Raw genomic sequence first — 14,562 nt, forward strand, 5'->3', positions numbered from 1 at the left:
TTGTTCAGCAAACCTTTGATGAAAGGCACTGCCCCGTGTGCCAAGGGATTCTAGGATTTGAGAATCCAGAGTTCTCTGCTTCATTATGGCCCTTCCGCCCCAGTGTACAAATAGGGATGAGGGCCATGCTAGGTCTAAGCCGGCCACGCTGAGGGAATGAATGCGAAGACGTCTGATTCGGTGGAACCCCCTCCCCACCCCCAGAAGCAGAGACCAGCCGCCTTCTCATCCCTCTTCAACCAGCTCGATCCGTGAATAGAAGTGGCTTATTTACATTCTCTCTGGTGTACTCTGTTGCTTTCCACTTGGATGATTCAGGGTTTGGGTGCATTCTCTTCATTCCTCCTCTCTAAGACGTCTTTCCATTTTTGCTTTGTTCAAGCTAGAGTTTAATCATTCATTGTTCCCATGATCTCGTGTCTCCTTTAGCCCATCAGTTAAGCTGGAGGCATACAGAGGCTACAGATTTTTAAAATCCTCCTCCCTATCAGGTTTGGGGAGAAATGGGATGTCATGAAGGGCCAGGTTCTCCTTCATTCTTTCATTCCCGTGACCGTTGCTGAGGAATGTTTTAGAAAAATTTTTATCCTTCTACTACTTTGCCAATTCCAGTTTTTCTTGGGATACATGGAGTCACATCTCACTTAAGAATTTAGCTTTAAAATCAGCATGTGAATATTATTTGTCAATTACAAGTCAGTAAAACTAAAACAAAACAAATCAACAACAACAAAAAACAACCCAAAAACCAAAATCTGTGTATGAGGCAAAGGTTTCTTTAGTTCCGATTTATTCTTAGGAGTCCAGCCATGCTATTTTTCTTCCTGTTATTAGGTCATTAGGCTTCTTCAGTTGAGCACTAGATGAAATGTTGGCTTTTGTTTAAGGATTTGTGAATGAAAACTGTATTCTCTTGAACCACTAGACTTCCATTTACTGGGCAGGGAATGAGAGAGGCCGAGAGTACAGCGGATTCAGACTTCCCGGTGGAGTGGGTAGAATCCTGCGCTCTACTTAAATTTCTCTCTCCCCTCTTCCGTGAGCAGTTGGATTTACATACACTGAATGTTCCTGGGATGCAAGGACACTGCACTGCCCTCTTTAAAGCCTATATGTGAGATAAAGATGTCCTGGTATTTTCTGAACATGTTCATATTTCCGTAGAAAACGATAGCTAGTGTGACTTGCTTAGCACCAGTGTGTTGAACTTGTTTTAGAAAGTAGTCCATTTTTCTGTCTGTCTCACCCGTTTGAATCTTACAGGTAGTGCAGCAGGTTCAAGAAGCAGCCCTGTGAATTTTGCTGGGACAGAGAGCCCTGTCACTCCTCCGGTAGCCACAGACCCATGACCGATGCCAAGTCAGGCAGGGAGAGAGCGCCGCTGCCGCCATGCAGCGTCTGCCTCTGGCAACCAGGTGTCACATACGCACCGTCATTTCCAAATGTTTTTGAATGTGTGTTTGTGGCATCCTAGCAATTTGGCAGCAGAACACACACATTCATTGAATTTCCACTGGCCTAACTTTCAAGTAGATTCAAACAGAATAATAGGAGAAATGTTGTGGTAGATGTACTGCATAAAATGTGAATGTTACAGGGATATTGAATATTATCTAGCCCACCCCCTTAACTTTACAAAAAAAGAAAGCTGGCCCTGAAAGGTTAAGGAATTTGCCCACGATCATGAGTGAGCAGCCAAACTGGACTGAAAGTTTTAACTGTCCAATGACTGTTTTGTTGCTTTTCCTGCTACCCGGGATTTCTGGATCAAATTGTGTTCCGCAGGTCCAGTTGGAATTACCCAGCCTGGCCTGACCTGACCGAGCTGGAGAAATTCTAGCGAGGACGGATAAGTTCAAACCGATAGAACCGCTCTCTGGTTTGCTGGTTTATGTTCAGCTTGAACCGGAAGCTGAAGTTTAAGACCTGCTCAGAGTTTGTTGCCCTTACGTGTGTTCTATGGCAGCCGTGGGAGTGTGCCTTTGGGGTGTCTCTAGCAGAGAAGCTCTGTGAAGGGTGCACTTGGCTGTAAGCCTCAAACGGCCGCAAGCCCCAAACCCACTGCAGGGTACGTCCCCAGGTCACGCCCCCACTGGCTTGGTAGCACACGGCAGGAGCTCTAAGCTGGGCTGTCTCCCCTGACACAGGATTCCTCTACTGGACAGTCTCTGCTCCAAAGCTCCTGGTCATCCTGGCTGGGTTTTCTCAGAGCTACGCTGTTGTCTTCTTCTGTCCTGGGCTCACATCCCAAGTGTCAGATCTAGAGCATCGTCTGGTATTCTCTCCCCCAGTGCTGTTCCCTCTCTCCTTTACCCTTACTCCAGTACATCTCTTGGACTTCTAATGCTGTCTCAGCATCTGCATCCCAGCAGACCTGAACTGACGTGGCATATTGGCAGTTTCGAACACATTTTTAGAATAGCCTACAGTGGGGCACCTGGGTGGCTAAGGGTTAAAACCTCTGCCTTCGACTCGACTCGGGTCATGATCCCAGAGTCCACTCAGTGGGGAGCCTGCTTCCCCCACCCCCTGCCTGCCCCTCTGCCTGCTTGTGATTTCTGTCAAATAAATAGAAAAAAAAAACTTTTTAGAATAGCCTATATTAGCCATTACAGCAAATCTTGAAAATCTCTTTATGCTGAATACTGTTGAAAATAACTACAGATTTTTGGTTAGTCACTTTTACATTGTCTTCCCTTAATGTCAAGCCAAAATGAAAAGAAATACAGTCAGGGAGTGATGGGGAGTGCACTGCCATCAAGAGGTCGGTGCCAGAGCCAACTCTGGCCCTGACCTTAAAGGATTCCCTTAGTCAGCAAGGAGCTTGGAGCCTTGCTTACTTCCTGATACATGAGCTGGATGATCTTTGTGGGTTTTTTTTGTTTGTTTGTTTTATTTGTTTGTTTTTCCAGCTGGGAATACAAAATAGATTCTAAGAGGAGAGGTTGACTCCAGCCAGTTGGTCCTAATCGTGTACACATTACATCTAAGTTTAAATTGAACAAACACAGGTTAATACAAAAACTCAGAAGTTAATACAAACTCAGAAGTTGTGCAGTAATTGTCTCTGTGTTGTTGTCCAGCTTACATGTCAGATCAGTGACACCAAATGTCTTGGCACAAGTAATGGGGTTGAGCTAGCATCTCTGTGTTAGAGTGCTTCTGAGATTTTTAATCTCTATGGTAAAACAAGATTATACGTAAGTGCCTGGAAATGGAAGTATTATTCCCTGCAATATGGAATAAGAAGAGAGACATTTTAGTATAATTGCACCTTCAGCTGCAATTGGAAGGGCTTGATGTTCCTTTCTGCTCCGTACCATGTCAGCTGTGGTCCGGAGTTAAGACTCCTATGCTGTTATATGTAATGGCAACATTCAGTGGTTTATAAGCCCATCTACTCTGCAGCCGAATCTGATAGTAAAAGCCCCTACCTGCTCTGAGTCCACATAATCACACGGCAGTTTCATTGAACGCGTCCCTTTTTACAAACCACTTTTCCCTCTTTCGGAGATCCTTCTTATCCTGAAGGTTTCTGAGCTTACTAATGATTCTGTGACACAGCATTCTCGTTTCTTTATAGAACTTGGTCTTCTGGAAACTTGTTTTTGTTACGGATGGTCTTTTAGACTTGATGCATGTTTACATTCTCTTGTGTCTTCCATGAACATGTAGTGGCTAAAGCGAGTCTTCATTTCAGAGAAGATAAAGCTACTGCTTTGAGAACTCTGAACCCCTAACAGTTCATTTCACTTTTGATTCTGCATTTATTTAATGTTTCTTCTGTGCTGGATATGGTGATGGCTGTTCTTTCTTTAAGTGGGGGAACCAGTTTCGTGTTGAAATCTCATGTGGCTTTGTACCTTTGAATGTTGTAAGTTATAATGGAAGCATTATATGCCTCTTCTCAGGAATGATACATAAAATATTTAACATCAGGTCCAGGGCTGTCATTACCCAGGCAGGACAGATATTAAACAAGTAGTACCCGTTCGTGTTAAATGAATGTCCTTTCTGCCTGAACTGAACATCGGGCACATGGATTCAAAATCCAAGGTTGTCTAGGCATTGATTCCGTTTGTGTAAGGAGAGGGGGAAGATGATAGAACTGCCATACCTGTTTTATGCTTCTGACACTTAGTTCAAAAATAAAGAACTAAGGTTCCCAGTGTCTTCCCTCACTAGGGCATGATGCATTACATGTATGTGAGCTGTTCTGCGTTACACCTGTGCAGTGCAACCCTGCCAGTGTGAGCCAGACTCCAGCTCGATTCTGTAATACAAACAGACGCTTATTGAAGAAAACTTTATTAACAGGCAGGTACGGAATAATTCCTATAACCCATTCAGTAAACTTCTGTGATGCTCCAATTGTCTATTCTTTTAAGTGTTTATTTGTATGTATGTTTGTTTTTCAAGAAGAGGGTTACTTGAGGTAAACAAGGCTGCCTATAACCGGCTTCAGACAGCCAACAATCCCTTTCCACCAGGAGTTTCACTGGGGGCAGTCTTGGCAATGCCTGGACACATTTTCGGTTGTCATAGCTCAGGGTTGGGGCGGTACGGTTGTCATCACAGAGGCTGGCTTTGCCCCTCAGCATTCTGCAGGGCAGAGGGCGACTCTCCACAACACAGAATGGTCTTGCCCCAAAGGTCCGTAGTACCAAAGGTGAGACCCTCTGTCCTGGACCAGTGTCTGGATAGAAGCCTGTTAGGTGATCAAGCCAGAGGTTACCATCCCTAGAGTTAGAGCTGTAAGCTTTGTGGTCACAACCTCGAGTAGTCTCAAAACAGTTTACCTAGCAGATGCAGGAGTATCTTTACGGTAGCTGACCTTTCTATCTTTCTCAGTTTTCATTTTACTAACTAGAAGGAACCTGTATCTAACATCTATCATGCTAGTTAATGAACCATTTTCACTAATAAAATCTCATTTCCAACAGCCATTGTGCTAAGTAGCAAAACATCATTATTGATCAAGGCACGCCCGGGTGACACCCTTGGAGTAGCCCCCCTCTACGTTTTTAGCTTCCAGTTTTGAGCTTCCGGTGAAAGCACTTGCTGGTGGCGCGCACATTATGTGTCTTCGAGGGCCATGGTGGCAGCACCTATTCAGAGCATAACCTAAGGAACATGGACACATAATGTCACACTGTGTATTTTGAACTAAATCACAGATTCTGTGACAGATGGGCTCCCCAGAAGTTGTGTCTAGACTCTTTACCTCAGTGTACTTTTTTTCATTTGGGCTGGCATGCCCCGAGTGTTTCCGCTGTGGAAGCCACAGACCGAGGTTGAGTCAGAGATCCATAGAGAGGAGTAAATCGCTTTTCCTGTCTCAGAGTTTACAGGTGAGAGAGGGGCTGTGGGTAGATAAACAGGTATGATACAAGGCAAAGTCAAAGTCAGGTGCCACATGGGGTGCCTGGCTGACTCAGTGGAGCGTGCAACTCTTGATCTCAGGGTTGTGAGTTTGAGCCCTGCGTTGGGTTGTAGAGATTACTTAAAAATAAAATCTTTAAAAAAACAAAAAAGGAGGTTACCATAAGAGACCTATTCAAAAGTTTTATTAGGTACAGAAGTAGAAGAGGCAGCAGGGTTATTACTTGGCAATAGCTACATGAAGGAAGTAATATTACAAAAGGGTTTTAGACCATGGGTAGGGGCTGGGGTGGTTCAGTGTGTGGTCACATGGTGGTTTAGCAGAGTAGGAATGGGTCTCCCAACTCCCTATCAGGTGGAGTTTCTACTATCTGTCATAGTGATAGTAAGTTCCAAATTAAACTAGAAAGCTGGAGAAGTGAATGTGCCATTAAAAAATTATTTTTCCTCTCTAAAGCTGTAGAAGAAAGCTTACAAAACCATTTTTTTATTTCATCTAGCACTTAATTTTACTTCTTTTGTCAAATACCTGTGTTCTTCTTAAATGTTAGGAGAGAATTTGTGGAAAAATTTAAAGCAAAGCAATACTAGGTTGCTTTCTTTCTAAATTTATGTACTTAATGTCCTCTCTTCACTCATTGTTTGCTTTACTTTTTAGTAAAAAGTAAAGGAAATAAATAGAAATGCCCCCAAGTGATAGAGGACATACTCAACAGGCTGTTTCTAGTATGTCATCAGCGTGAAGGAAGGTGAAATGAAGAAGAGTGTTCCCGAAGCTCTTCTTGGGAAGGAATGGACTGATCAAGTCCTGGAGGCTTGGGTGGGAGTTCCAGATTTAGGAAGTTTGTTGCTAAGTCTTCGTCTAATATTCAGCTTATGCCAGGCCTCACCGAGTTTGCGCATGTAAGCATAGTTTCACATTTAAAATCTTTTTTTTTTTTTTAAGATTTTTATTTATTTATTTGACAGAGACCACAAATAGGCAGACAGAGAGAGAGAGGAAGGGAAGCAGGTTCCCTGGTGAGCAGAGAGCCCAATGTGGGACTCGATCCCAGGACCCTGGGATCATGACCTGAGCCGAAGACAGAGGCTTTAACCCACTGAGCCACCCAGGCATCCCGTAGTTTCACATTTGAAGCTAGAGTTTGCTCGTACCTTGTGCCTCTTAAGTCGTCCCTGAACGGTGTGCTACAGTGGATAATAGGATGGGCATCATTTACATTCACCTAGATGACGGTCACCTAATGTGGCTCGGAAAACAGTGCTTTTAAGTATGATTCTTTGCTTACTAATGTCACTTGATAAAGGCTCAGTGAACCCTGTGTAATTTCTCATTTATAACAGAAGTCTAGTATTGAGCTGATTGAATACATGGCTACTTTATTTTGTTATGGCTAATTGGTATTCACAGTGATCATGTTCTCCAGCTTCTGAATAGATTATTACCCTACAAGTTTATGACTCAGCCCCACTGGAGCCCTCAGTTCTCTGTTTTATGTCAGCATATACTTTTCTTAGGTTCCTATATATTTTGTGTTCTGTGTAGTTCTGAAGAGAAATAAAGCGCTTTTCCCTGGTCTTATTTGCTTATGTGAGTTTAACATAGAGATTGATCTTTGCTGCAGATTATCCGTATCATTGTGAAGGACTAAATCTCTCTCCATCCATTATGTGTGTGTTTCAGGTTTGTTATAAGATTTAGAATGATAGGAAATACCATTATAGGGATTTCCTATTTAGGTTGATTTGTAGTTGTTGCCTTTTCTCAACCCTAGTAATCTCCGGTGTCATAGTATCCTCCCATGGAAAACTGAGCAGGTACCTGCTTTGTTTTCTCCCTTGAGCTATTCACATTGAACACTGGCATTTCAAGGAACTTTGTCATTTAAAATGTGCAAGCTTTCCAAGTAGCCCAGAATCTTTTCTTAACATGCCTTGTACTTGATGTCCAAGGTAACAGTACAACCTCTGAGCTAGGTGATTGTGATGTCACGGGATTCTCCAGGCCATGTACCTTGTGCCACACCTCAGTCTTCAGAAGCAACTGGGCCTAAGAAGGCTGAGCTGCTATGCCAAGAAGCTTTCGCTATGAAGAGTTACCTAGGAATGTATGTGGGAAGGTAAAGTTCCTACCAGCACAATATGTCGTGTCCATAATCCCGGTTTTTACTTCTGTTGACCTTATTATATATTCTTTGTCATAAGTGCCTTCAAATCCTTTCTGCAAAGAAGTAAGTCTTAAGGAAGTTAAAACAGGGGCACTTCATTTGGAATCTAGCTACCAACACGGAGTTAAAACATTGAAATATTTCTGTGTTGGGTTTCTTACAGAAAACTGGATTTCCTTGTTTTCTTTATGTCCTTTTTGCATATGGGGTGCTCTAGTTTTCCATAATGATCCACTTAAGTTCTGTCATGTTTTCAAGCCCAATCATGTTATCCCAAAGCTAACAGGATCTGAAAACTAATCAGTGCACATTTCTTGCAGCAGGATGAATAGTAAACAAGAGATGAGGGGAAATTTCTTATATTCATTTTTTCCCCCTAAGAAATGGTTCTATAACAATAAGTAATGTTGTAATCCTCTGTTTTTGTCCATTTACAACAATGTTCTCCCTGTTAGAGAGGTCTTCGTAGAAGTTTTATTTCCTTGCACTTGGTTTACTGCTTTTTCATGAGTTGAGTGTGACTCTCCATCCTTGGCAGCTATTAGCTTAGTCAATGTATTCCAGGCTTATTTAAGTTTCAGGATTCATATTGTGTGACTTTCCCTCCCAGCATCACATTAACTGTTTCAAAGCAATGTGCGGTTCAGGTGCTGTGGCTATGTTTCTTGCTTTGTTATTCTCCCCAGTGGACCTCAGACTATTGATTCTGTTGGCTGTCTAGGAAAAGATTTGTGATGTTAGCCAGTAGCTTGGTGGTTTAGGGTCGTTGGAGGTAGTTCCTTTATGGTGTGCACACCTGACCTTTTCACACGTTGCTTTAAGTTTTTTCAAAGATTACATCTTTGACAAGTGAATGAGGATATCACTATATATCCTTTATTTATGTTGCTCCTCAAAATTAAATTTTTTGGTGCATGTCATCCTCAGTAGGCTCGAGCAATATGTTTGTAGTATTGAGTTCTTGAGTGTTTTCTAAAGGACCATAATAGAATACATACTACTTTTTCTTCGCATTTTAAAAAATGTCTCACTGTGCACTATATGTGAACAAAAGGAACATTTAGTGCAAGTGTTTTAAGAACTGAAATGTGGGTAATGCCATACTTGGAGAGAATCAAATGCTGGTACATTAAGGATTTTGTACGTAAGGTCATTTCCATGCTATACATTATTGTTCAAGTTGTTAAAACAATTTGGTTGTTAATATAATTGCTAAATACCTCACTCTCTGAGCTTCTATCTCATATTATGTTTCCATCTCATCATCAGGGATGCATGTATGTGATAATGTTTTAAGAAATATTTTTCTGATTACAGAAGTTGTAATTCGTTCTAGAAAATTTAGAAAGTATAGTAGTCCAAGTAAGAAAAAGTATCCCACTATGCGTATCATATCCACTGTTAACATCTTGGCATAATAGGTAACGCTTTTCTAAATCTGTATAACAAGGTGCACTCAACTCTCCCTGTTCCTTCCTTAACCCAAATTAGGAATTTCCTGTACATACTATTTTATGACCTGTTCCCCCCACCGCCAAATAAAATTTTGACTTAAAAAATTACTCTATTAGAACATTATTTTTTTTAATGGCTCTAAATGTTTGGCATTATGTTTGGACTGTAATCTTTATAATCAATATCCTATTGGACCAAATCTTATTTATACAAACTTCTATTGTTCCCACTTGTTTGTTGCTTTAAGTAACATTTTTTAATATTTTCATAGATCTAAACCCTTGTGTGCTTTTCTTAATATTTCCTAGGGTTAAATGCCTAGAATACAATCGGCCAAGTGATAAGCAGATTAAGAATAACAAAGATATATGTACAAGTTCATCCATATATTTATATGTAGTTATTTTCGTGAATTTTAGTGTACTTAATTTGAATACATTTTATTTACATAGTTAAATTCATTCTTTGTGATACATAGTTCTATGAGTTTTGACAAATGCACGCAGTGGTGTAACCACCACCATCGTCAACAAGCAGACTAGTTCTCTTACCTCAGAAAATTCCCTCCTGTGTCCTTTGACTACAAAGTATTTGTGTGTGTGTGTGTGTGTGTGTGTGTGTGTGTGTGTGTGTGTGTTTTAATTTGGAAAATATAAAGAAGCAGGAATAACTAAAAATCACCCATAAACCTACCATTCTACTATAACTTTTGTTGACATTTTGTTGAGTATCCTTCTGGTTTTTTCTTTCCCTACAAAGAACGAGATTGTACTGTCCTTTTTGTTTATAATCTGTTCCTTTTTTAACTTAGTATATTTTGAGGATATTTTTATTTAACCATTAAATTCGTTTTTATTTTGGTATCTTTGCAATTCTAAACAACCCTATCTTGAACATTTTTATTATATTGTCATAATTACTTAAGAAAAGTCCTAAAAATAGAGTATAGATCTCAGTGAATATGTACATTTTAAAAATATTACATTTTGTCAAATTCATTTAAAAAGTGGTTATACCAAATTACATCCAGTATGTTAGAATGTATATTTGCTGCACTCTGACATTATTATTTTTCTGTATCTGTGCCATTATTATTACTATTTTATATTATTGTCAGTTCAGTAGATGAATAATGGTATTTCATTGTCATTCTTGGATTTCTCTTAGGGTTGGCTTTTTTTCCCCATGTGTTTATTATTTGTATTTTTGTGTGTGAATTACCAGTGTATGTCATTTGTGTATTTTTCTTTTGGCTTTTTTAGGGGAGGGGTAGAGGGCTCTTTTAAAGTGTTCTGTATTTTAGTAACTTTAACTCTCACAGTTGCCCATTGTGATTTCTTTTCCTCTTTTTGTCATTTGCTTTTTCATTTGGTCTAATGATTTCTTTAAAAAAAATCTTTAATGGAATTTTTCTTAAATAAATTCTTTTACATTTCCTTTATTTCTGTTTTGGGTGTTTATGTGTTCAGTTTAAAAATCTCCTTTCTCTGTAGATCATATAGTCATGCTTATTTTCTTCACACTTAGCTTTTTAAAAAATCCTTTCCCTGTTTACTTTTTCTTTTATATTCCTGGTAGGCTAGTCAGGTCTTTACTATGTTGTACCAAGGAGCCATAGATTATTTTTATAATCTTAATGTATCTTTTTAAATGTATTCACATGCTTTCAAGCAGCATGAGCTTTTCATTGAAATCTTCTATTCAAATTGTAGCAGCACAGTGTCATTTAACTGTGTCTTAAGTTAAGCAAGTTCTCTGATTTTTTTTTTCCCTATTGCCTTCTTTGGTTTGCATCTTAGATATCATCTCTCAGATTTCTTTGCGACATTAGGAAAAAAATACTACTTCTGTTGTTAAATAACTGTTGTTTGTTTTTAACATGCTGCAGGACATTGAAGACAAAGTAAGTAGCAAAGCAATGACCTATAAATGTGCCAAGTGGGGACACTTAACTAAGCAGATAATGGAAGTCCCCCTCACACAAGGTTGAGCCATATGACCCTTGATCACCCTGCAAAAACATGGGGTACATGGCAGAAGGGTGGGAATGCCAACATACACACTTGCTGAGTGTCTTAAGATTTCTCATCAAGTGTGTATTCAACATTTACTGAAGCCAAAATGTTTTAAAAACTTTTCTAACTTGGGGTGAGAGTGGGAGGTCTGTTCTCAGAGATAAGGATCACTTCAATGTAATGATGAAGATACAAACAACAATTTGAAAACTGCATTTTTTATTAACCTTGAAAAATATCCATAAGGAACTATCCTTGTCATTATTTTTCATGTATCAAAATAATTGTACTACCTTTTTAATTTTGAAAAAAAATCTTAGAAATGGGATGACTGAGTTTTATAATGAACTATTTTTATTTCTTACTATTAATTTTTAATTATTGAAAAAACACTTACAGTGGTTTTTGCTCCTTGCTCCAAAGACTACTGCTTCATAAAAAAGAAAATAGACTAATACATGGACTTAGGTGCAGGTTTCAATGGGTTTAAGGGTTCTCAAACATAAGATTTATATAGGAAATGTCATATAGGCATTTTTGTTGTCCATAAAAAAGAAAAAAGATTAATAGCCATGTGGTTTACGCTTGGAATAAATCTGTTTTATTGTATAAAATATTAATCCTTGAAATTACTCTTCAAAAGAAGTTAAATAAAACTGTCTGTGTTGTATTCTGACACTTTCTGACAAAGTAGGGCACAGCTGTCACAGTAAAAAAAAAAAAGCACAATGCAGACTCCTTCTTTACATTTAAATACAGCAATCATCATCTTATTAATATTGTTCTATGGTAGAGACCTAATAGATTGCAAAAATCTTCGGCTTTGTGTACTTATTTCTAATGCAATTTATACTTGACTTTTGCTTTGCTGTTGCTGCTTTTTCTTGATATAGTATATTCTTCATTTCTTTTTTTAGGCTAAGCAGCTGGAAGAGAAAGATCGAGTGATAAAGAAGCAGGATGCATTCTACAAAGAACAGCTGGCTAGACTGGAGGAGAGGGTATGACTATTTCTTGTCATTGATTCTCTTCTAGAACCACATCTGCAACTTTCCCATAGAGTTATTTAAGCATCGATAATTAGAACTATAGCTGCTTCTCCTAGTTGAAAGGAAGTGAAGAAGCCAGGCAGGCAGGTAGATCATTCTCACAGGGGATGTCATTCCTTCTTTGGTTGTTTCAGGGTGTGGTCTCGTTATTGGGTCAAGGAGGCGGTTTATGGCTCTGCCCCTCCCCCAGGTATTTTTCCATAAACGTTTAGAAACTGCGCTGCCCCCAGGTCAGACAGTAGAGTGCTGCTCTTGCCTCTCCCTAACGTTGATGACACTTGAACAGGTTTGTAGAAATGGACGTGTTTTAGGGGCTATGTTGTCTTGCGTAATCACAGTTTCACTGCATCTATGGCCAAACAGTGGGCAGGAGTTGAACAGTAGGACTGAGGAAGAGGAGTTAGGAGGAGGAGTTGAGGCAGTACCCGTGGGAGGCCCTAGAGTTTGACAGAGATTCTAAGGCAGGGATTAAGGCTAAAGCAGGAGGAGACTGTGGGTTTCAGAATGGGAGTTTGAGCCACCTCATCAGTGCCCCTGACCAGTAACAGATTTGTCCAGAATCATTTCACACTGGGGCCATACAAAGCTGGGTCTTTCTTCCCTTGGATGGAAACCTCTAAAATTTGGTTTGTTTAGAGTAAGATAATAAGTTTCCTAAGAAAGTAGATAAAATAAGAAATAGAGTATTAAGTCCCATTCAGTACAGTTATTTACACAATATGCTCACCCGTGTCTGTGTGTCACTGGTATGTGTGCTGCTTGCATGCAGGGATCATTTCTTCCTTCGTCGAACAGATGTCTACTTAAGCCCCTAATATACGTCAGGCCCCGGGCTAGTGCCAGAGACGTGCTAATGAGGAAAATGAATGAAACTTTTGTCCTCTGGGAGCTGAAGTGTATGTAGTGGACAGCAGGTTGCCATAAAGCCAAGAAAAAGGAGTCCCAGGGCCTTGGAGTGTAGGTGTGGGGTCTGGTAGAGAGGAAGGGCCCGTCTGATAGACAGTGTTTGGGAAAAGGTCTGCAGTAATGGGAAGCCAGCCAGCACCAGAGCCCCGCAGCAGGGCTCTGTGTTAGCATGTTAGAACGGCTAAAGGGTTTGTGAGTGTGGGGAAGGGCTTGCTGGCTGTTGTCTGAAGCAAGAGAGACCTAGTAAGAGGTAATGGCGGTAATTCAGAAAAGGGTTACTGATAGCTTGGGCCTGGCTGCTAGCCATGGAAGGAATGAAGCGTGGGGTTGGATGTTTCAAAGACAGAGCTGATCAGGTTTGTTGATGGTTTTGAACATGAGTGGGAGAACTCAAGGATATCTAGATCTATGGCTTCTGTACCTAGAAGGATGGATTTTCCATGGGGAAGACTATTCAGATACGGATCTGGATACGAGTGGTGGAGAAAATCAGGAATTTGATTTTAAATACTTCAAGTTTGGGATATTTGTTAAGACATCCAGGTAGAGGGGCGCCTGTGTGGCTCAGTTGGTTGAGCAACTGCCTTCGGCTCAGGTCATGATCCCGGACTTCCAGGATCGAGTCCCACATCGGGCTCCCAGCTCCTTGGGGAGTCTGCTTCTCCCTCTGACCTTCTCCCTTCTCAGGTTCTCTCTCACTCATTCTCCCTCAAATAAATAAATAAAATCTTAAAAAAAAAAAAAAAAAGGCATCCAGGTAGAGATGATAAATAAGCAGAGAGTGGAATGGCTTATGGCAAGAGTAAGCAGATTTTTCTGTCAAAGGAGTTACTTCGGACTTTGCTGCCCATGTATGGTTTCTGTCACGGCTACTCTGCTTTCAGCACAACTGCTCAGCTCTGCCATTGTGGTGTGACAGCAGCCACAACCAGTGTGTCAGTGAACAAGTGTGACTGCATTCCAGTTTATGGACACTGAAGCTTGAATTTCATGTGATTTCCGTATGTCATGAGATACTCCTCTTTTGATTCCTATCCTGCCGCCACTCCCCACCCCCCTTTAAAAACCTGAAACCACTCTTCGGGCCTTCGAGAGCAGGCTGGATTTGACTCGGGAGTTCTAGTCTGCAGAACCCTCGTTTAGAGCACAGCCTCTGACTTGGGTTTAAGGCGCTGGACGGACATTCACCTGCTGGGTTTTTGTAGCCTGTTACTTCAGATTTCAGCTTCTTCAGCTGTAAAATGAAGATAGAATCGTACTTACCTCACAGATTTGTTAAAGGACTCATTTTCTTAAAGCACCTGCAGTAGTGTCCCACACAGAGTAACCACTCAGTCAACTCTTAGTCTACCTCAACCCTTCCAGAACGCTGTACCTGAATAAATGTCAGCTGAATAAAATGAACAACTGATCATTTTTTGAGGGGATTTACCCAGCACCTGTTCTGTCCCCACCCAGTGGCCATTTTCTTTGCCATCAGGCATTACCGCGCTAGGTACCTTTTGGATTTGTCATTGATCACTGTCGGGTACGAGAAAAGACAATGAAAAATACTCATCTGTTTCTCATAAATCCACTAATCTGATG

General features: G+C 40.5%; 1 protein-coding gene across 3 annotated transcripts in view; it reads left to right on the forward strand.

The window, feature by feature from the left end:
* The window catches only part of CHCHD3 (coiled-coil-helix-coiled-coil-helix domain containing 3), a 272,891-nt gene that overhangs the window by 169,282 nt on the left and 89,047 nt on the right, over positions 1-14,562 (forward strand). For 2 of the 3 annotated variants that reach the window (XM_059396389.1, XM_059396390.1), the window contains exons 5-6: positions 10,894-10,908; positions 11,938-12,021. In XM_059396389.1, the coding sequence (XP_059252372.1) occupies positions 10,894-10,908; positions 11,938-12,021 (99 nt within the window). The remainder of the gene's footprint in view (positions 1-10,893; positions 10,909-11,937; positions 12,022-14,562) is intronic. The other variant, XM_059396392.1, reaches the window with a different exon arrangement.

The sequence above is a fragment of the Mustela nigripes genome, chromosome 4 (assembly GCF_022355385.1).
Source record: "Mustela nigripes isolate SB6536 chromosome 4, MUSNIG.SB6536, whole genome shotgun sequence".
Taxonomy (NCBI): domain Eukaryota; kingdom Metazoa; phylum Chordata; class Mammalia; order Carnivora; family Mustelidae; genus Mustela; species Mustela nigripes.